This window comes from Ptychodera flava, chromosome 10 (genome assembly GCF_041260155.1).
Source record: "Ptychodera flava strain L36383 chromosome 10, AS_Pfla_20210202, whole genome shotgun sequence".
NCBI lineage: Eukaryota > Metazoa > Hemichordata > Enteropneusta > Ptychoderidae > Ptychodera > Ptychodera flava.
This window is the reverse complement of record NC_091937.1, coordinates 20,073,546-20,098,543: the sequence shown is the minus strand read 5'-3', so window position 1 is coordinate 20,098,543 and position 24,998 is coordinate 20,073,546. Positions and strand designations below refer to the sequence as shown.

General features: G+C 35.4%; 1 protein-coding gene across 1 annotated transcript in view; it reads left to right on the top strand.

Moving 5' to 3' along the window:
- Nucleotides 1-24,998, top strand: part of LOC139142201 (DNA polymerase zeta catalytic subunit-like) — a 62,563-nt gene that overhangs the window by 13,504 nt on the left and 24,061 nt on the right. The window contains 5 exon segments of the mRNA XM_070712060.1: nucleotides 7,122-7,308; nucleotides 17,210-17,284; nucleotides 22,487-22,568; nucleotides 23,009-23,090; nucleotides 24,271-24,436. Of these exon segments, the coding sequence (XP_070568161.1) occupies nucleotides 7,122-7,308; nucleotides 17,210-17,284; nucleotides 22,487-22,568; nucleotides 23,009-23,090; nucleotides 24,271-24,436 (592 nt within the window).

Below are 24,998 nucleotides of genomic sequence, written 5' to 3'. Positions count from 1 at the left end.
GTAAAGAAGAAAGTATTTGCTTTATTTAGCAAAAAGTCTTGGAAATTATCAGTACTGTGACAGCAATTGCCACTTCAACCCTTTGAGTGCCTAAGTCAATTTTTGTCACCTTTATAAAATGTAAGACATACAATTTTTTTTAGGTTCAGACAATTTTTTTCAGATTTATCCCAAACTATTGATCAAAAACTGTAGCCAATGAAAAGTTATGTACTTTTGGTCCAATATTATTAAAAAATAACAGAAAGATTCATAAAAATTGGTAAAAATGTTTCACTTAAATTTTGGTTCAAATGAAAAATTAAGTACTTCTCTCAGAGGGTTACCATGACTTGCAGTAGCTGAGTGAATATAGCATATTCTCAACATTGACAAGAAGTAGCAAAGATGGTAGGCATTAGAGTACAACATAACGAAAATGTTTAGAGTGGTACATGTATCATAACGGAGTACTCAGTGAAAGTGCGGTATTTTTTTACCTTGAGAATTTCCTAGTGTTTCATGATTGCCTGTGGGTGGAAGGGCAAAATACCATCTGTCTGTGAGTCTCATTTCAACCACTGAACATGTATTCAATTGTGAAGATTTGCTGATATAAAAACTTGATAAGGACAGGTATTTTAGAGAAGCACCATTTAGATCCCAAAGCACCATTTAGATCCCTGTTCTAACATTCTCACATCAGTTGCATTGCAGCTGCAGTTTGGAAACATACCATTCTATGAAAATCTGTGATATGACCTAGTTTACCCACGTGTCGATTGTACATTTTCTGTGTAACCACAATGCAGCATATTGGCAACAATAGGAGTTTGTCAATGTACAGTTCATGTATATGCTGGTGAACCGGTTAACGGCATATTTACTGCTAGTTCTATAGTTTGATGACAAGAAATATTACAAAATATTATCATGCTGTCTTGTACTCTTACAATTTATACTGCATATGGAAATACACAAAAATGTTGGATCTGTGCATTCATGTCCACCTAGTTCACTGTATTTTATTTACAAAGCACACCTAGCTGTATTCAAAATATTGCCATGAAATTTGGTACGTTTATGATACGTGCCTGAACAAAAACGTCTGTAGATTTTTGAAGGGTACACATATGGTACCTGGATTTGATTGAAAAGAGCAAATACGATGAACTGCACCCATGGCTTTTCCTTTTGTGAAATTGAGAAATTTCAGCATGGAATATCAAATACGCAGTGATTTTAAGAGAAATAATACCCGACTGAAAATACACTGTATATATCTGTTTTCACCTCCCCTCAAAAATGAAGGAGTCTGTATATTTACAAGGCAAACTGGATGCAGGAAATATCAGAATTTCAAAACCGTAGGCTGCAGAATTCAACACCATTTTGTAAGCGTTTTGATATTTTGAATACTGAATATGCACGCATTTTGATATTTCACCGTGAATTGCTGAACTGTACAGACACACAGACAGCGCTCCTCTGAAAATAGATGATAATCTCCAGTTGATTGATATGGTTCCTTGTCGATTGTTCTGTCGAATTTCAGCACATTGTCTGGCCTTGACCCCAGTCACAATGTACAATACAATACTGGTACAATGTACACGTTGATGTAAACTGCCTACCTACTAGTGCATGATGGCAAACCCATGAAATATTCAGCTTCTCTCAAATAAAAACATTGTGGTTTGAGTATTATCTGAAACTATTTCGGCAAGAAGCATCTACCAGTATGATACAAACCTATTGTGTTCAATGATGTCAGTTGACCTGTGTGTATTGAATGGGGATAGACTGGAGATGGCCTATTATGATTTCCTTTAATTAGCACAGATGGACATTAATAAGTCCATATTTATAGAAGCACTTTGCTTATCTCTAGTATTTTAGATGTTGTGATGTTTTGTTGAAGGATACTTAATGCACAGACACTGTATACCACTGCATTTTCACCGGAATTGCTTTAAATCAAAGATGTAACCCAAAGTCAATTTTTGTCGCTTTTAAAAATATACCTCAGGCAATTTTTTTCAAATTTTTGCCAAAATTTTGACAAAAAACTGTAGCCGATGAAATGTGATGTCCATTTGGTTCAAAATTATAAAGAAAATTACAGAAAAATTCATTAAAATTGGTAAAATGTTGCATTAAAATTTTGATGGGAAAAATTATAGCAGTCAAAGGGGTAAGAGTTTTTCTCAAACTTCATTTTCTATGTCTTGCAAACACATTATTGTGTATGGAAATTATAGAAATATTGGGATTTTCACTCGCAGCAAAAAGCGAGTTGAGCAAATGGAGAGAAAGAAAAGTATCTGACAAGACAAGTGCATGTATATTGTTTCTTGTGTGGTGACTTCTCTCCAACCCTGCGTAAAATTAAATAAAGAAGTCATACATGTACCATGGTACATGGTGATGTGAAATTATATCTTCTACGGTTTCTTTGATTGTCGGGAGTGAGTGGCTGTCTCTGATTACGGATTGCCATTTTCAAATGCTCTTTGGGGTCTGAAATCACATTGAGGAGATATCTAATGCAAGATTTGTGTACAAGTCTTAATTTTTGCCCCCAGGTTAAACACAAAGATTGTTTTTCTGTGCCAGACTTTTCCAACTGATACTGGCAAACAACTGACACATCTTGACAGCTCTAGAAGTTCTTGGCATCATTCTCAGATATGCTGTGAAATTCCGTACCAAGATTGTAAAGCAAATTGTGTTATCGGGTACACTCTCTGTGTTGAGTACAAATATACACTCTTTACATTTGAAAGTGAATCTTAACCCTTTGCGTGCTGTAATATTTCCCACCAAAATTTTACTGCAACATTTTACCAATTTTTATTAATTTTCTGTAATTTTTATGATAATTTTGAACCAAATGGACATAATATTTCATTGGCTACAGTTTTTTATCAATATTTAGGTCAAAATCTGAATAAAATACACTGAGGTGCGTTTTTTAAAAGGCAACAAAAATTGACTTTTGCGCTCAAAGGGGTTAAATGTGAAACTGAGATAGAGACTGAATTTCATGCTACATTTTGTAGCCATCTCAAATTCAAGATTTTCAAAGTTTGCCCCAGTTCACTTTGAAAAGTGACTTTTTTCTCTTTTACTGAAATCAGGTCTGCTGAAATCTTTGCTTTTTCCCCTCTGACACCCAATCAAAATCATTGTAACGTGTTCACCCCAATTCCCTGTAAACAGTTGCACAATCAATGCTGATAACAGTGGGTTTTGGCCAAACCATTGCAGTGAAAAATGTCAAAGTGGAAGTAAGCTTGCTGCAGAAATTTAAACCTTTGAGTGCCAAAGTCATTTTTTGTCACCTTTATAAATATAATGCAGACAATATTTTTTTCAGATTTTTCCATAACTTTTGAGAAAAAACTCTAGCCAACAAAAAGTTGTGTCCCTTTAGTCCAAAATTATCAAAACAATTACAGAAAAATTCATAAAAATTGGTAAAATGTAGCACTAACATTTTGATGGGAAAAATTACAACACTTAAAGGGATAAAATGTACTCTTTGAATTATTGCATGCTTTATAACAATCCATTATTGCTACATAATGTTTAGGCATTACCGGTAAATGGCATGACATTTTTATATTTTTATTTTGCCTGTTTCCTTGATGCTGCTGGTCAGTTACTGTAATTCTAGCTATTATTTTTTTGTTAGTCATTATTCAATGAGATGGTGGCTGGTAATGTTTCGTGAATATTTTCAGTACTTTTGATCTAAAAGATATACAATTCATTATCTGTACATGTATCTTTTTACCATTGACTTTCCAAAGAATATTATCCAATCTCTGGAGAGATATTTTTGATTCCTATTATTAAACCATATTGTCTTTGAAAATTTCAAATTTCAATCCTTTCTGATGGTTTTGGTCAATTTATAAATTCAGGCCGTTACATGTATATCTGCAGTGGGCATATTTGCGTTGCAACTTAAAACATTATTGAAGCGTTACAATGTAAACTCTGTATTCATCGCCAGTGTTCGAAAGACGTTTCATGGTCACACTTTGGTAAGCATTTTAATGTGAGCTGCATTTCATTCTAAAACATCTTAACAAATAAAAATGCAAAAATATAGCTAATATAGAAATAACGGGCGACGCGCTGACCATTAACGTTTATTTGTGGGCAAGGGCGAGAGGAAAGCCAAAAATTAACGGGCGAGGCTTGCCGAGCCCGTTAATTTGGCTTTCCTTGAGCCCGCGCCCACAAATAAACGTTATGGTTAGAGCGGAGTCTGTTATTTCCATTATATTATCAGCGAACCCAAGAAAACCGTCAAAATTTCCGAAAATTTCAGGAGCGAACGACAACTGGGCCCCAGAAACTGAGCAATACGCGACGCACTGTCACGCGCGCTGTAAAAAATTGGCAAATCCGGAGATGTTTTCAGAAAAAAGTATCTCAACTTGACCTACAAGTGCTCCATTTTATTTTGTGATTGATTATGACTTTCGTTTGAGGTGTAAAGTTACGATACTTTGAGTTCTTAATCTTATTATTCATATTCACGGGCATGTAAACAAACCATTACTGTGTATTTGTGGTCAGTCACGTGGTTCAGCTAGACCAATCAAAATGCGACGGGCAGGGCATGGTAATATAATGGGACTTTAAAGTACGTTGAATAAGATGGTATACAATCTTCAGAACCATCCAGACCAGAATTCTGTTGTCATCAACAATTTTTGGCATTACATGTATAAGCTGTTTGACAAGCTGAGTACTGTGAAACCACATTTTAACAAGATTTTTGGAGTAAAACAAAAAAAATTTTACAGACAGAGTTTCTGCCAATGGAGCTTTAGTATTTGCCAAGAAAAAAATTAACTAATTCTGGCGTTACCACCAGGGATGGGACCACTGATAGCGCAAAGCAAACAAATATATATTTTTTGTGCAGCAAATAGAAGTGTATTATCTGTAACAGACTATAATATCGTATTTGAATTGCAATGTAGATGTACATAGATGCTTTTCTTTCTGAAATCAGTGTTCTGTTTTGATTTATCAACTGGTACGCAGAAAACCATATGTAAAATTTAGGCAAAAAAGTTAATGGTAAGCTGCACTAGTCTAAATCTCAAAATTTTTGAATACCCCAGAGAGTCCAGGAAAAGTACGAAGGGGGTCATAGTATGACCCTCCTGTGAAAGGTCATATGACTGAACTTTGTAGAGGGCACAATGTCACACATCCTACATTTAGTATCTACAAAAACTATGACAGCTGTTTGAAGATGTCAGATTTCGCAAACCTGCTTTAGGATCACAAGGCATATCTCTGTAGAAAGAGACTTCATTCGCATTATCTGAAAAAATGTTTGGTGTTTGTCGTCAGCTCACAAAAACTTGCACATGCGTGTTGTCTTTGAAATATGCAAATGAGCAATTGTACAATTTCAAGATTGGTACAATTGATGGTGATATTGAAATTCAAGCTATAATGAACTTTGCCCTTTGGAAAAGGGCAATGACCTCAGCTGTGACCAACCATGGCATACAGATATTGGTTAAGTCACATTTTCTTGGTCAGTTTAGTACTTGAGGCACACTATAGGAAAAGTGATTTTGTGACCTCAGACAACGTGGATACATGATTGTGTTAGCTGAGGTCAAGAGGTTACCAAATGCAATGAATTATTGGTAAAGCATGAGTCATCAGACGGGGCTACTTGATTCTGTAGTGCCCTTCATCTCAAAAAGTAATTTGCCAGACTTGTACTTTCTGCATTTTTTATCTCTAATTCTCAAGTTACAGACTGTACAGTATGTGATTTCAAAGAGCTCAGCTCAGGTAGCTTTTCATATTCAGCAAAGTATGTTGTCGCATTTGATTATCTTCTATGTGCTGGAATACTTGTCCCTGGCAAAAAAGCAAACCCCTGAATTTTTTTTCTAATTTTTTAAAATTTTTGCAGTTTCTCTCAAATTTTACTAAACGTACATTTTCTAGATGGCATACATGTGTGTATGTCAAAAATTGGATGGAAAAATGCCAGACTATAAATTGTTTGTAGTCTGCGACTGTGCAGCACCTCCGGCTTCAATCTCTTAGATATGGTGATTGAGAACCTTGGGGGATATACATTGTATGCACATACATTGCATTCATTTTGTGTGTTAAAAGTACACACAGACGATGTGATCTTGAGTCTGAAAAGACAGAAAACATAACCTAGGCAATCAGGATACACGACTGTAGGTCCTGTATGTGTGTAAGACAGCCATGTTTTACATGCTTGAAAGAATATACATTGTACATGTAACACTAGATTTTCCAATTAACCTGGAAAAAATGTTGATGCTCATTTAATTCAGTGAGAAGCAGATTATTGCAATCAGATATTGTTCATATTTTAGTAGTGTGTGAGGTGGGTTTGTACCGGATGTACATTCAAATTTTTGAAATTTTATTTCAGGTTATATTGAAATGTTTCAGTCAGATAGTGCACTAATATTTTTGTTTTTACTCCTGTCTTTGCAACAGGAACGGAAAAACAATGCTACATGTACAGATGAAACATTGTCTAATAATTTTTGTGATCAATTAATTAATAAATTGAATAAATGGAAATACATGCATTATTTAACAATAGCGAAAGCAGTCATTTGAAATTGTGATGTACTGTACAGGTTGATCATCCGTTGCATCCCAATGAGATTTTTAATGGTCAGGGCCTGTAAACACTGATGCTGAAGTAAAAGTACATGTATTTCAACATGTGAATTGATTGTCTGTCACAAGCTATGGGGTACTCTACCCCAGATCTGTCATTGCTTGGTTCAAAACTTGAATTTGGAAGATTTCTTTATTGGATCAAATGTAAATATCCCAGTTTGCATAAGGTTTAACATTGTTGGACACACAGGCCATAAATATGTCACAAGTATGTGATGCGTTAGTGTAATGTTGAGTAATCTGTTTGAGTTTCTCAAGATCTTCATTTGTCAAAGCAGTCTGTTCATATGGTCAATATGGATAAACATTGTCCGTATGACAGAGTACTTGCTTAGGGTAAGGTTCACATACATTGATTATTTTGAACAGCTTTTCTGTATTGAAGTAAAATGATAACGAATCGTTGATTGCATTTGCAGGTCAGAAGACGTGTCTGCATCTCCATGGAATATTTCCATACATCTACGTTCCGTATGATGGAACGGAGCCAGCGGATAAGTACATGCGGCAGTTTGCCAGCAGTATCGACCGTGCCATCCAAGTAGCATTAGGGAGAGGATCATCCACCGCTCATCATGTCTTCAAAATCAGCCTTGTATCAGGGATGTAAGTATACAACCCGTCCCTCATATTGCTACTCCCCCACCCCTGCATTTGAAAAATGAAATAACCCACTGAACCTTTTAATGAACTCCTCCGTGCCCTGCAGGCTCCAGCTGCAGGGTGAGAGGTCAAAGGTCACCGATAACAAGTCCCAGAGGCTGCTTGTCAGCACACGCTTGAATTCCAATCATCAGATGGGGTAGGACAGATTTTTCTCGATGTGCAAGGAATTCCTACTTAAATAGTAACAGAACCCTTGTCTTGGCCTGCTGGAGTTCAAAAGTGGAAGTGAAGGCTCAGAGAAGGATTAGTTGTAAGAAAAAAGGCAACTCTATCGCCCTGAGACAGGCTTTAATGGAATAGATTTTATTTTTGTCTGTCAGAGAGTCAGTTGCCTTATATTATAATCCAGTAAGAATATGCTTGTCAAATGGCTGCTAGCTAGGTCCCATCCCCTGCACCTGTACAATCACATCAGATCTGCCAGTGATTTCTTTTATCCAAGAGTTTTTTATTTTCAGCTCTTAAATCACAGATTAATCTCAGACTATTGGCCCCGTGAACATCTCTATACTCACAATGTACCAGTATGTGTGTAAATTTTACAAATGTGACCCTGTCACCAATGTATTGTGGTATAAGGTTATTGTTTTTATAAAATAAATGCATGACTTCACAAGGAAATGCAGGGTCACAGGTGTTAATCTGTCTGAAATGACCTTTGAAGTGCATGTGCATTAAAGCAAAAATTATTTCAGAATGTTTGAAGTTTCTTTGAAACTCAAGGTGAAATGGGAAAAAGATCAAGATTATCAATTTCAGTACTCAAAATATGCTTCAGTTATGTATTTTTTGTCACAATATTTTCAATAATCATGTTGCGGTAATAGTCTTGCACATCTTTTATCAACAGAAACGTTCAATTTTAGAAAATAATTGTGATAGTTTCAGAAATTGTGATGTCATGTAAGTGATAGTCTGCCTGAAATGATTTACTTTGCCTTTTCAAAACTTTGGTGGTACAGGAACATGTAAATAGCTTCCATGTTTTTGAAGTTTTTAAAATATTAGTGACCAGAATTGTTGAACACTTTTTAACCTTTCACCACCATGGTCTGGCCCAAACCCATTGTTTTCAATAGTGAGTATGGACCTATTTACAGAGATTTGGGGGTGAACAGGCAAAATCATATTCTGTATCATCGAATTGTGTTGGTAAATCCCTGTAAGGTTTGAAAAAATTTCTAAAATGAGATTTAAAATATGGAAATATAAACAATGCATGAGTTAGGTACATTCAGTCTTGCTGAATACAATATATGGATGCATTGTGCTATTGTGGTAATGCTTGAGGGTAAAGAATGGATGATACGGAAATTCTAGAATCCTGGGCAGGGCTACTGAAGTAGATGCACCTGAGGCACAATTTCTGGGACACCAGAACTTTTACCAGATTATTCTGGCCTGCTGCGTCAGGACTAAAAAAGCTAACTTTTTACCATAGTAGCTTTAAGTAGACGACCATTTCTGAAAATTAGTGGTTCAAAAAAGACATTTTGGTAGTCGGCTTTTACTTGAGTGATATGGCTAATTTTGATGTGATTTCTATTTCGGACAGTTTGACAAGCAAATAAATATCATACTCGTTCATCATCCCTCATGCAGTTGAATTTCTATCCAGTAAGCCAGGCTGTACACAGAGACCGTCCATGAAAGGACTCAAGCAAAAATGTTGTATAAAACTGCACCACAAAATACTCAATTTCATTTTTTGTGTAGGCTACAGCCTACTCAATCATCGTAAAACAAACAAGCATAAGACAAAAAAGATCACTATATACTCTATCATCTCTTTTCTATCATGTTGAATGGCCAAAGAAGATATTGCATGAATAAATTACAAATGACGATTGATATTACATGTATTATTCTTGTTCAAATTGCACTGGGTTTAGAAATGTTTGCTGACTGTCGTTTGACAATACCTCAGTCACGCTTAGTCAACACACCCCATTCAGCTGTACTCTACTGTGTCATTCCATCACATGCAACGTATGTGAATTGTCCCTCAGGACAACCGTTTGCAGAAATTAGTAGTCCCAAGGCAAGGTTTGGTTCTCCTGAGGCCAGGGACTACCGTTCCTGCCATGTACCTTTGTGGGCTCATTTCAAAGCATGTCGAGAAATGACATTGTCATAGGGTGTTTTGTAAAAATCCAAAATTGTTGTCCCCAAAGAACTTACATCAGAAAAAAGCGGCCATGTTGAATCTCAAAAATGGGTAAATTTTTGTTGATTTGTTTCGCTGTACCAAACTTTGATAAGCCCTGATTTCATTCCTGAACATGAAAGAGACTGGTTGAATAAAAGTCTTTTAGGAGGAAAGTGTGATCAAAAGTGCAAAATTTTCTGTTGTGAAGTTATTACTACTTTCAGAAGATGCCAATCAAGACTCCTGACAGTAAATCTTAAGACAGTTTCCCTGTTTTTGGCGTATGTCGAGTCTACACACTTAACCCCTTTCCACAATCTCTTCTGAACCTCAACAAAAATTTTTTCATGACTTCACAAGTTGTCTCCAGATTCTTGTTCCGACAGAAAAATACTTTTTGCTTTTCTCAAGTGGATATAACAATATATGGGGAAGCTAACATTTCTCTCTGGACAAGAATTTTTGTGAGAGTGGCCTGACTGAGTGCTTGTTACTTTATCGTCTGGTTGCATATCTTAGAAGATTAGATTATATTTCCCTAGTTCTGTCATTGTGGCAGCATCTTTGTGGACATGATAAATATCTGAAAACTGAAAATAGTTCTTTTCTCTGGGGGGTGGGGGGGGGGAGGGGAGGAGGTGGGTAGTTACTCTTTGTTGCTCCCCACATGCTGCATACAGGTCAATCTTTGAGATGAAACAGGATGTGTTCATAACAACATCCCTTTTCATTTGACGGTGTTGGCATTGTGCAGGCTGTGGTCTAACCATGCTGCTGATGTAAGCTGAAAGGCAACTGCCAGCATGTAAACTCTCCAATTGCGCCATTCTGTTCATAAAATAATTCTTGTCTGGGTGTATTATTTTGCATAAAATTTATATGAGCAGACCATAAATCCTATTCTTGTTTAAAATTTAACAAGATGTTCAGTATTGAATTAGTATTTTTTTTTTTGCATCAATACTGTTGTACATGTACGTAGTGCTGGCCTAAATCATCAGTTAATGGTTCTCCAAGCAATAATTTTCAAGCGGCATATCTCTATGCCCGCTCTTATCTTCGGCTCACTATGGTTAAAACTCAGGAGAAAATTCTTCCTATATTTCAATATAAATATATCATGTGATGTGATAAGGCAGTGGAGATAGCACTTTACGAACACTTACTGGTTTTAGAAGAAATAAATATGTGAGATACATGGATACAAAAACTAATTATGTTTTGATGTATATTATTGTATCTTTACACGATTCTGCCCAATCAGGGAAATTATAAAATTGGAGAAATTGTGAAAGAGAGAAATAAAATTGTAGTGGATGCATATGTATTGTGTCACAGATCTTTTTAACAATTGTCAAATTTATTTATTCTTGTACAATGAACAAAAAAATATGGCTTTGTTATTCCCAGTTTTGAAGAATTTATGATTTTACTAAATCTGGATGCGTGTGTTTCACATAGGGTCAAAGGTCAGGTCGTGGCTGACAATAAACCCCCAGACTCTGTAATTGATCACAATTGAATAACAGGTTTTGAAATTTAAATGAAAGTGCATCGTACATGTAGTAGTATGCATTTTATCCATGCGGAATGGACATGTCTTTGAATATGAAATTTTAAAATGTGGGCAGAAAAATTTTCTCTGCTGTGTTCAGATAAGTTTAATTCGTATCGTGGCTGATATCTAAGGCTTCAAAATATGAAAAATGTTTCATAAATTACTAATGTGTTACACTCATCTGTAAATTTAATGTTCTTTGACTTAGCATTCTGTTGACAATATTTAATTTTTTTTCTGTAATATTAATCAGAATAATAGTCACTCTGTGTCTGATATATTCCCAATTCTTTTTAAAATAATTTACTTTACATTTACAGTGTTCAATTTTGAAACCTCCAACGAAAACCATATGTGACGTTTCACCTATTTGTTTGTCGTTACATGGTAAAATTTTCAGAAGTGAGATATGACATCAGACCAGATGGAGAAACTTGTAGTCTGCCACGGAAAATGTTCTCCTCTGTTCGTAATTATGATAAATAAAGATTGAGCTGATTGAAACATATGGTGAACCACATGCTTAATTTCACCCATCGTATTTCTAATATAAATTCAACAAAGCCATTTTCCTTGGGAGCAGACTACAGTTATGAAATATTTCAAAATTTGTTCACACTTTTTTTTAACAAAAATTGCATAAGAGAATGACTGGTGATAAAACCTAGTTAAAATTCCTTCCGCATTGGTGAATCTTTCCACAATTTGCATGCTCAGAAAATGTTGCTGTGCGATAGCGTAGAAATTTGGACACGTCGTTTGATTGATAGAACCTCTTTTGCAGCAGATAGATTTGCATGTAATTTGCATAAGTTGTAACAGTCAAAGGGCTCCCTAGCAAGATGTAAACCACTGTCGTCCCTTAACTTATCGGATAAAGTCAAACCATTGTTGGTCATTTTGCCAGAGTATTATCAATTGTATTACAAAAATGTTTTGATTTTATTAGTTTTCAATAACAAAGCTAAGGTGTAAAATATTAAATTTTAGTTTCAAACTCAGAGTGCAGAAGATGAATTTAATTGTTTCTTTCATTTACACCACTTAGAAAGGAAAGTGCTCAAAATATGCTACATCTCAGCAAGCTGTTGCAGAATCGTTTACTGTAAATTGAAAAATCTTTTTTAAATTTTGTAATATTGTCATGTCACACTGTGAGATTCTATCAAATTCCAAACAGTATTTTAGAGGAGTAGAGATGTGTACATGTAGGTAATGCTTTCGGCAAATATTTCTTTTCAAACAAATTGGAAAAACAGAGTCTATATTTTCGTTCTGCAAAAGCATAGCCATTAAAATGATGGAAGTTGATAAAATAATCACTGTACATTTTTATTGCCTACTACTATAGCTTACCCAGATCTGAGCATCTCTGTGTGTATAATAAGCTTAATGAGACAATGTGATCAGTTGGTTTTCCTGAAAAATGAAATATAAGACCCTGCACTCGGTTCTGTTACTCAAAATGAAGCCATCAATGGATGTATATGTACAGTGCAGAACTACAAAAAATACAGAGCTTGCCGGATATTTGTCTGAATCTATGAATATGATCCGTGTATTAGTACAAGTACAACATTTGATACGCGAATATTAGTTCACAGTTAGAAGTAAACGGGTAAAAGGGACATAACGTATGAAAATATATGTTATTTTTATTCCCTAAAACAAGAAGATTATCATCTGCTTCTGCCACAGTATGTTGAAATACAGAGTATTAGCCTTGCAAACACAATGCATTGAGTGGAATATACAGTATCATGGACAGAAAAATTCTAGTACAGTTGGTAACAATAGCATTTGTCAGAACACACAAGTAAGCTGTGTGGACTAATCGAATACTGGTTACTAGTATTTTGACATGATTTTAGAGGTTCTGTAGAACAAGAAAATGCCCTTTATGAAGAGGACAAAAATGGCGGCAATAAGAAGCATATAGGAAAAGTTAACGCAGCCTTAAATCGTGTCTGAGCCAATCATAAAATATAAATATGTCATGAAACATTTGAAGTCGCAGACAAATTTTAGTCATCACAAAAGAGATGAATATGCCAGGCACGTGTCAGTTTGAAAAGATGAGGGCGAGTTTCTTTTTTTTATGAACGAGGAATGATTTATATTTTGTCATATTTTATGGTTATCTGTGACTTCCTAAACATGAGTAGCAATGTTTGTAGTTGGCTGTGTGGTCATTTGTGGAGGGCGATTTAATTTTCTGCTTCGGGCTTTTATTTTCAATGATGTCGCTATGGTGAAATGGTCATTAGTTGTAATTTTTGTACTTGTTTTCTGAATAATCATAAAAGTGTTACAAAGAAACCTTGCATATGCAAATTTAGTAAATTAAAATTGATATAAAATATCAGGTGTGGCGTGCAAATGTATGCACATATGCTGTTTTGGATTTTAAATGTCTGTGTTGGTGATCTGCATAAACTGCCCTTGTCTTTCAAAATCTACGAACATTTATCACTGTAGTAAAGTGAATTTGATTTTTTATAGTTCTGAGATATGTTTGATGGTGGTGATAAATCCATGAAGTCGTAGTTTGACATGAAAACATCATTTTCCACCGTGCTCATCTTAAATCCCTTTGATGGCCGCGATTTAAAATTCTGTACAAGATGATAGACAAAAAATGTGTATAATATTACACGCATTCATGTGTGTTTATGCAAATCTGTCGTTACTGAATCTTTCATATTGTGACTTCTTTAAAGCTGGTTGCTTGTTGAAGCATCTGATGTTATTTCAAAGGGCATGCAGCGTAAACTTTAAAGTGCATGCGTACCTGTTGACCCGTGCCCATGTACCGGAGCTTTCTTTTCACGGAAAATAATCCGGATCATTATTTCACAGTCTTCAGCCGTTACTCCTGTTTCTGGGCCCAGAAAGCAGAAATGTGTTGTGTCAAAGGAAAATAGTGTAGATGTATTTTTTGTGGATTCTGCCTGACATTTATGCAGGTTCATTGTATTTCACCTGCCTCTCAGGTCAGCAGTGACTTGTCGTCATGTTAGCTGACAAATTTCTACTTTACACGTGAATTTTATGACCCTGTGATTTAACTCACTGTGTAAAGTCTGGCTTTACGATCCGCAAACTAAAAGTCCATATTTTACATTATCTGTGCCATAAAACGTTCCTTTCATTGATTTATTTTGAGTCTATTGTGCAACAGCTTTGTTTCAGATTTATTCCTTTTGATCATGAAATGGCAAAATGTTTCAAGATTAGGCATGTATAAAATGAAATTTTAAGATTACATGTGATGAATATCACAGTATTTTCATTGGTGTCATAAAGTGTGATTTATTATTTTCATGTCACATGTGCAGTGAGAATACAGAAACTGTCTCAGCTCAGTGGTCGTACAGGTGTACAAATACCATATTTTATTTTGTAAAAATACCATATTTCATTTTGTAAAAATACCACATTTTATTTTGACAATCGTGCAAAATGGTTGACGTGGTCTTTGGTGAACTTATCACAAATGCGCTGTTTATTTTTTGTAATGGCTACATTCCTTTCAAAAAACGATGTTTTTTCAGTTAGTTTTAAGTATTTTTGGCAAGATTTAGATATATTATCGTACTCTGCAAAAAACATGCATATGTACAACATTGGCTTGTGAAAAAAATTCTCAAAATACATATCAATAATGCTGAGCAGTGTGTGACATTTCTTCTTGTACCCTTGATAAACTAATTTAATTTTTTCCACCACAATAGAATGAACATATTATCTGTCAGTGTTATGTAACCTCTGTTTTTTATGACAAATTGCAAAAAAACAAAATACACACATATTATTTTTGAAATCATGACCAATAATATAAATATCTTATCCAAACAATAAAATAAATGGATATGTAAACTAAAAAAATGATTTTGAACTCTCCAATCTCCCTGTGTATCAGGACATGCATTATTTTAGCATATAAATTTTAAGTTTCCAAGGCCACCATATAATCTAACATTGCACGCAAATCTATCAATCTCATAAGTGTACATTTTTGGCTTGGCGTGTTCAACCTTAATAGCTTTCAAATTTCAAATGCAAAGTCTTAAGCTATTAAACATCAGGCATCATGGAAATAATTTACATTGGTTGTCGCTACGGAAAAATGTGATTTTCATTAATCTCACAGTTTATGTTTGACTTGAGCAACGAAATTGTTTGTGACATTCGTCAAATTTTGCGACAGCTTCAAAGGTAGTTTTGTGTTTTACCAAAATGAAAATAAATTTTAGCCCATACTTTGGTCAAGAATAGTCGAAACTGCTATTTCATAATCAAGAATGAAAGTCACCAAAAATTAGATGCCAGGCAAATTTTTATTTTTTTGTATTTTCCAGACAATCCTTTGTTCAAACGCGGACAATTTTACTTCAGATTTTTTGTTCAAAAATTTTGATCAAAAACTGTAGTCAATGGAAAGTGATGGCCCTTTGGTCCAAAATTATCCAAAAAATTACAGAAAAATTGATAAAAATTGGTAAAATGTTGCTCTAAAATTTTGGCGGGAAAAATTACAGCACTCCAAGGTCTGAAAAGCAAAAGAAATCTAGGTTAGTGCTCTTGTCAGCTACTTGCTGTGTAGCAGAATGATCAAAGTATTTCATGTCTGATAAATGGGTTCCCAAATCTATTCATTCCACTAAAAGAAATAAAATTAAGCCCTAGACTCTCACGCAGGTCTAGATGAATTCCATCATGTCAAACCCAGTGACTGTTATTTGTGAGCAAAGCTTGGGGGAAAATCAACTGGATGAAGAAACAGCATTCCCAGAGGGCGCATTTATATTTAAAGATGTTCTCCGGAGTTTGACCCTTTGAACCCTGACCCCCGTGGTGGTGACCTGTGACATCATATAGGGATGTATTAAAACTCTGAACAGGATAAACACTCATGAACTAAGTTTTAAGAAAGACATCATTATTCATGAACCCATATAATCTGTTCTGTATTGCATAGAATTTGTGTTCAGGATAGCATCTATATACAATATATTGCAACCTGAAATTTTAATACTTTACCAAGAGAGATTAGTTTAATTCAGCAGAGGTTCATTGAAATTCAGACCCAAATACGTGTGCAGACAGACAACAGGAACCTCCAACCATGAAGACAGACTTACTATTATTCCAATTCTGACGATCAATTACCGAGGCAGACAGAATGTCGGTAGAGGAATATACAGAAAGTAGAAAGTCTAAATTTTATTGATAATGATGCTAATTACAAGGTGTACTGATTGCAATGTGTATGTTGCTGTCTTTTTTTGGTTCAACTGTTTTTATCCGTATCCCAAGACCATCTTTGTATCGTCTACCCCAGTTCTGGTTCACTGGTGTCTATTGGAATCAGTCTGGTTATGCCATTTCTTGACATGGGTAATACCAGCTCGATTCTTGCATGTGCAAGGAAAGTGCCACACAAATTCTTGCTGTTCAGTGATGACAAAGTTCAAGAAATTTCTGAGACTGAAATTTGTCCTGTTTTTCAAAATTCAGTTTCAGGGAAGGACATTTCTTTGCAACCAATAACACCATGTAACATTATTTTACCTGTACATTTTACATTTATTCAAACAATGTTGTGCAAAGTGCAGTTGCTTTCTTTTTTGACTTCACAACCACTGCAGCAGTAATATTCCCATTGCCATTTTGTCTGTTCAGTTATGTATTACACTGTAATTAGGACATAAAAAATAACTGAGAAATTAAAAAAGCTAAACAAAAACAAATCAACAGAGATGAACTCCAGCTTAACCCTTTGAGCACTGTAATTTTTTTCCCGCCAAAATTTTAGTGCAACATTTTACCAATTTTTATGAATTTTTCTGTACTTTTTTATAATTTTGGACCAAATGGACATCACATTTCATTGACTACAGTTTTTTCTCCAAATTTTGGCAAAAATCTGAGAAAAATTGAGTGCCGTTTAATTTAGAAAGGGGACAAAAATAGACTTTGGCGCTGAAAGGGTTAATATACCGGTAAATACCATACAATGACATGGTTGGATGTGATTGTCATAAAAATATAGAAAATGAAGTATCATAAGTGTTTGTTCATTATTTATCATGTAAATTTATTACATAATCATTCTTCATATTTTTTTTCAGACCGTACTATGGTTACCATGCCAGAGAGAGGGATTTCATGAAGATTTATTTCTATAACCCTAACATGGTCAAAAAGTGAGTATTTCCAGCCTAGCTGTGAAAAAAACCTGTCAATTACATTGGGTAATTGCATCTCCTGAACACTCTTGAACTCCAGTTGTCAGTGTGACACGACAGATAGGTGCTTCGTTCAACAATGGATTAATCTAGCGGTTGTTCAGTGTTCTAGACTTGAATGTCAAGTGTTGATTCGGTGTTGTAAATCATCAAAGCCAATACATCTGTGTGATTTATATTGCAGTAGCAAAGACAAATGCTGCGTCTTGGTTTCACTGTTTTTGAAAACATTTCAGTGTCTTTAACGCTTCAGAAATGTTCTGAATCACTTAATGAGAAGTTTGTCAGCGATTTCAGTCACCTTAAAATGAGTGAAAACATCAATTAGGGGTGTTTCTGAGCACATTGTTTGCAATAAACCCCCCTCCCCCCATCAGTACATTGTAAAAGTTGATACAACCTGCATGCATTGAGTGGGGAAGTTAGATTGTTGCGAGGGGTAACACAATTGTTAAAGGGACATTAGCTGTAACTGTTGACTAATTTGTGACTACTCTGTTTCAATGTATCAACTACAAAATTTTACTATAATCCGATCATCATGACCAATACCCGGTGTCCTGCTTGCCAACACAGCCTGTATATGTGAAATAACCATTGTTATTGTTGATAAATGTATTCTAGTCTGGACCTAAATACAAAATTTAAACAATAACAATGCAGATTATACGCATATAAGGTATATTTATGAGCTAAATATTAGGAATTTCTCCATGGTTCAGGGATTCACACCAGAAACTGCAGATGATACACAGAAACAAACAAAATAAAAAAATGACCAAAGTTACAGCTAATGGATCTTTAAGATTTATTCCACCAGATGCATCAAAGTTCTTTCTATGCGTTATGATATACAGGTACTTCTCAAAAAAACCAGAGAATTATTCCATAATTTGTGAGCACGGGTCAACCCCTCCTAAATGCCATGCACCAACCTCTATTGAAATTGTGACGAAAACAAAAAACAATGGTAGCTAGGCATATTTTTTAGCCTGCAAAGCAATGCCATCTTCTTTGCTGAGTATAATGGATATATCTGTTTCCATGGCTATGCTCTATCTGCATAAACGTCTGTTCTGATGGTGGCTGGCGACCGATTTCACTGTATTTCTAAACCTTCTCACAATACTTGTTTTATATTCAGCATATACATGTACAATATGCATGTAAACATATGCTGTCCCTAGCTGTCACTGCTATTCACAGCGTATAGAAATCACAGTTTTCCTGTTATGTATTTTAAATCACACGATGTGCTGCCTGTAAATATTCATTCATAATTTTTGAACATTCACTGTCGATAATGAGGCAGTTTTATTAGGTTTGTGTTCTTCAGCAGTGCTCATTTGCATATATGAATAGGATTATCATGCCTCGATCATTGAATGCCAAACATATTGAAAAAGGTACATGTGAAAATGATGGTGAGAGACGGGTGAAAATTTCCACTTCCTCATTCTTGTCATGCAGTTCACAGTTGCTGTCACCCAATATCTCAGTTGGATATAAATTTCCATCACTTTATACTCCATGGTTTGAATATTAATGATTTCAGTCCATTCCCAATCCTGCTTTCCTTTACAATTGGATTCAAAATTTATTTCAACATTTTTTCTGTAATTTTTCCCCACGTGCTTTGAAGAAAGATCACCTCCAGCCATTATCATTCTGTGTAAGTTTAGGAATGAAATTTGTGCCATTGCATTTGCTTGGAAATTGTATCCAATATGGTAGTCACGCAGTTTCAGACAAAAATATATCAAAAGTGATGACAACATACATGCACAAGAATTATTAATCAAAATATTGGTATGGAATAAGGAGGAATTGTGTTTCTGTCAAACGATGTAATGACCTATGACTATCAAATTGGCCACTGACATGAATGTTTAATGCTTTACGTACTGTTTTCTGTGATCCGTTATAATCTGGCGTGCATCCATCATCAAAATTTTACAACTCTCTTTGGTCTCCCAAATCAAACTCTGTAATTGAACAGAGGTTGCCCTGTTGAGCTGTGTTTTCCATGACTCAGAGCTATATAAAATTGTCAGTTTTCGTGTGTGGTTCTGTTACATCCATTAGCTTTTAACGTCTTCTGTGAAACTTATCCGCTCCCTTTTGATATTTTCTGCGTTCGTCCCCAAGGATGAATCATAGACAGTCCAGTGAAAGATTACTATGTGTGAATTCGTATGCGATATTATCGAACAAAACTTTAATAAATTGTTGGTCGCAGGGTCACTGCACAAATTTATGACACTTTTGTTTATATAGTTTTTTGGGGAGGTTTCATCGTTTTTGTGATGTTTTTGTAATGTGTTAGTGATGTCATTGCACTCATTTTTGACCAGCCACATGAAAAAATTTCACAATTTGGCCGGCTATTTACCCATCAAGATGTTCTCATCCATGAAGAGGGGATCAACTTTTTTGCAAACTTTCCCCTTTCTCACCTGCCCATCCATGACAGTTTGTGATGTTTTCGAAAATGTCTCAAAGACCCTTGAAGTCATGATTTTTGGCACTGGAATAAATGTGTAATTGTGTTTTACTCACTTTATATGATAATATAGTGAATACTAATCACAGAAAAATCCTGCTTGTCATGGGATAACCATGGAAACTGCCCAAACCCTTTTAGTACCCAAGGCATTTTTTGTTGACACCACAAAATATGACCCAAACAATGTTTTTTTCAGCTACAGACAATTTTTTTCATTTTTTCCAAAATTTTGTTCAAAAATATTAGTGTGGATAGAGTAATGTCAGTTTCATCCAAAATTATCCAAAAAAGTACAGAAAAATTAATAAAAATAGGCAAAATGTTGAACTGGAATTTTGATGGGGTCAAAAGTTCAGAACTCAAAGGGTTAAAATAAACCTTCCGGCAGTCCTTGACTGAGCTACAGACTGCTCTCACATTTCAATGAAAGATTTCTCAATTTCATGGTGTTAGGGTAGAGAAGTCAAAGCTACAAAAGACAATGGCTTCCCCCTTGTAAGAAGATATTCATGTCTCTAGCGATTGAATCCCGATCAATACCATGTACCAGTGCACACCTGCGTTGAATCGCATTTGAAAGGGGGAAAAATTCATAAAAGTATCGTATTTCACACACCGCCAAACTTTGCTTTTGTTCCAAGAAAAGTAATTTAATATTTAGAGTACAATTCCTGCTACATAATTATTGTAACTCAAAACTTCTCATCAGTATCATTTCCTATTGTGTGTGGATATTTTTCCTTTATGAGAGGTGGGAAAAATCTCATTAGCCCTTTGAGCGCCAAAGTCAATTTTTGTCACCCTTATAAAATATAGCTCGGTCAATTTTTGTCATATTTTTTTTGCCAAAATTTTGATAAAAAACTGTGGCTGATGAAATATTGTGTACATTTGGTCCAAAATTATCAGAAAAATTGGTAAAATGTTGCACTAAAATTTTGGTGGGAAAAAATACAGCACTCAAAGGGTTAACTTTCTGTACAAATATGACTACCTTTGATGGTATTATTTGAATTAAGAGATCTTTAAATATTTATACTTTGATGTTGACCCAGAAATAACAGCTTTTTGAAAGAATGGAAGAGTAGGAACATTGGACTAGACTGACACGAGAAAAACAAGACGCAAATGTTGCGGTTTGTTTTTTGTTGATGCACCGAAGAGAAAACTAAAGAGTTCCCTGTAGGTCCGGATTTCCCGTTTAGTCTGAGGCATTTTACTGAAGTGATTATGGTGATTTAAATTTCAGTTCCTTTTGGAAATTTGCACTCATGAAGTTGTCTAGACCAAACTAATGAGCCTAGTTAGAGAAATAGATGAGTAACGGTGTTGCTCTGTAGTGTTCTTGAACTGAAAATACGAGGTGTTGATATATCTGCTGAATTCAGGCAGTTTTAGATTGCTCATAAGTACATTTCAACTAGGCTGTTGGGGAAGGGTTGTTTTTTGAGAGAGCTGATAAAAGTGTAATAGGTCAGTAGCTGTACGTGCATTTTCTACTCATCTTGCCAGAGTCGTCTTTAGAAAATAAACACAATCCGATCAGAAGCAGTATTACCACACTTGTGAAATCAGGTACCTGCTGCACATGCGAGCAACGTAGCTTTGGCAAAAAGATGTGACAGCTCTGAAAAAAATCAGAATTTTAAAGGTTACCATATGTCATAAGCAGGCAGCCATATTGTAGGAAGTGAACTACTCTTGGATGCTGTGTGCAGTGATTTGACATAAAGTGTTCAAGGAGAGTTTGATGAAACGTACATGCAGCACTCTGACTCTACCTATAAACCTTCCTGCATGCAAATGAGCTTGTCTGAGACTCAGAGAGGGCTCATTTCTCATTTGCATGTCCAAATATGGCCTTGGGTCATACCACTCTAGCGACAGAAGGGACTAGCACTATTTTTTGCGAAAAAACACACGATAAGCCCCTCATTTTGTGGGCTGCAAAGCAAATTGCAGCATCTCAAATATCCCACAATCCCCATGGCGCTTAATTTCATTGAAACGTTACACTGATGAGGAAACCATTACTGACAAGGGACAAATCAAAACTTACGACTTGAAAATAAGCTGTGTACCTTAAACTAACCTAATCTACAGCTCTGTCTTTTATTGCAGTGTTTGCCGTGCTTTACCAAATACTACGCAGAAGTAGAGGCGGTTATTCTATGTAACAAAACACCTGACTTCAGCATTGTTCTGATTTTGTGATCAATTGATTCTCAAACAAATAATATCAATCTCTTTTTTTCCCCCCACACTGAATTTTTGTCAAACATCCCTTTTATGCTACTATATCTCCAGAAATATGCAAAATTCAAGTTCAAGCTAAACTATATCAAAAGCTAACTCAAGTTTTTAGGTTTCAAAATTAAATACCCATATTGAGTTCATGGATGGGGGTTGAACAGGTGACATGTCAAAGAATATGGAGCTTGTGGAAGCTAGTTTGATTTGTCAGTTCATCAAAAATTAAACATAAGTTCAGTCTGGTAATCTTTGAATGGAAACTCTGGAGATACAGGTTTAACACTCATTATTTTCAATCATAATTATTTAGAATGTTTTTCAAATATTTATTTTCTGATTTTAAAAAGTTTTGAACAAACTTGATGCATGCCTGATAGTTTGGCTTTATGTTTTGTTTTCAGAGCTGTTGATCTTTTGCTTGGTGGTGCTGTCATGAACAAAGCCTTTCAGCCTTACGAAGCACATGTGCCATACCTATTGCAGGTAAATGACCTTTTCCATCACTTTGTTCTGTGTTGTTTTGAAATACACACTTCAGTACTCTATTCCTCACATGTCAAAACCATATTAGATTAAAACATGTCCAGTGGGTTGATTGGACTGCTCCTAATAATATATATTAAAAGTTGACCAATCAAAGACAACCTCACAAGACAGCTGTAGTCCACTCCTCGAATGACCAACAAGCTAACAGAAGTGATTATTTGATTTTCAATATGTAATAGACCAGTTGGTCTCTTTTGAAGAGCTTTAGTGCAGACTGGTTGCGTGCATCGGTCTATAGATATACTTAGTGTACTTACAACAGGGCCAAATGAAAATTTTATTGGCCTGTTTTGAGGTTTAGTAACCCATGATTATTTCCATTCTTCATCATTTTGACAAACTAGTCCACCTTGCCACCATTGTATTTGTTCACGTAGGTTTTTATGGACTACAATCTCTATGGCATGAATATGATCAACCTTGGTGCTGTCAAGTTCAGAAGACCTGAAGAAGAAAATGGTATGTGTTAGATTTGCTCAAAATTTCAACATTAGTTTCAAAAGTCTCTTTAGATTTTGTTGATAGTTCTCAGATTCATTATTTTTTTCCTTCCTTCCATAAAGAAATGACAAACACTGAAGAACAATTTCAACACCAGTATACATGGCAGAAAGTTTATATGAGGTATTATTTGTGTCTAGTTGATGTATATGTGCAGCCTATGACTGGAACACCAAACAAATTTAGGCAAGCTAGACTAAAAGATGGAAATGCCCAAGAGATCTACAATTGCTTTTACAGAGAAAATTCTTTTTATGGGCTCTAAAAACCCACATAGTATTTACAATAAGATTACTATAAAAATGCAGAAATTTAACTCTTACAACCTCCAGTGGAGCTCAACTTAAATGGCCAGAAGACATCTTGCCAGTTGCAAGTTGTTCTGTGCAATACTGACTGCAGTGTACTGAATGCCTCACAACATGAAATTCAGCTAACCTTATGTTATCAAGCATTCAAGAAAGCCTCAAATTCAAAAGCTTCTTTTGAAATTGTGTTTATCAAGCTTTACATTCATTTTTCTGCCTGTTGTCAGAGGAAGTATGTTGTCAGTTACAATATGATTTCTCTGTTGTCCAGCTATTCAATAGGGATATTGACCGATATTTGTTTCTCAACAGCCCAAAGCTTTGACAATTGTCTTCCCTGAGAAAATCATTCAAAAACAGTCCACTGCAAATGTCAAAATAATTTCAACGGTCGATGACAATATTTTATCCAGATTGGATTATCTGAAACATTTTGCCAATGTTTCTACTCAGTGTATTTCACCCTTACATGGAAAAGATCTACCCTTCCATTGCCAGCCATTTATTTTGTGAAAATTTTCCTGCAATGGAAGACAAAAATTATCAAGAAAAAGCTTTCATGTTTCAGAAAAAAACTTTCAAATGTTACATGTGAAGTATTTGCAGTTCTGCATCGACGGGAAGACAAAAACTTTTGATGCCACCTTAAATTTTCAAATATGCCACCTCATTTTGCTGCACAAAGCAGTGACTGCCTTCTTCATAACAGTTCACAGATCCAAATGAGTAAAACTACATTCGGTTCAGGCTTTTTCACATACCCATGTGTCAGAAGAGAAGAAAAAAACTACTTGATTTGCATTTCATGTTGTATTTACAAATTTTAAAAGTTTCAGTGACGGCGGAGGTGAAATCCGATCAAGGGAGCAGCCAGGGTAGCCATGGTAACCAGTCACTCATCAGCCCAACAACTCCGACACTGAGGTCAGGGACCAGCAACTCATCTTCCATCAACTCAGTCAGCCAGCGGCATTGGGACACGGAAAACCTACCCAGGTAACTCACTTGCCTACCTTCTTGCGATTCCTCTCAACAATTTGCAAAGCGTTCATTATCAGGACAGGGTCTTGTATGCTCCTGGAAAGTTCTTGAAAGTCCCTGAATTTTATGCAACTTTCTTGAAGTTCCTGGAAAATGAAATTTTCAAAAATGACCACATGATCTGTTGTGATATGGAAAATGATATCTGGAAATGCTATTTGGGACCTAAAAAGTCCCAGAAAATTGCTAAAAAAGTCCTTAAAAGTCCTTGAATTGTAAGGGACTTTGATTTCACAGACTCAGTAAGTATAACTTTCATAATATCATAGAATAATATCATAGAATAGAATTTCCTTGTACTAGAAAGTGATCAATATTCCTGAGACAGTTAGTCCAACAAATTTTGAAACCTTTCACCCCTGTGTTCCTGTACAGAAATCCAACAGTGCCATAGAAAACAATAGGGTTGTACCAAACTTTGGCAGTGACAGGATAAAACCATGTAGCAGTAGTACCAGACTTTGAATATAACTATAGCTGGTTAAAACATTTCTCTCAGTATGTACAGTACATGTAC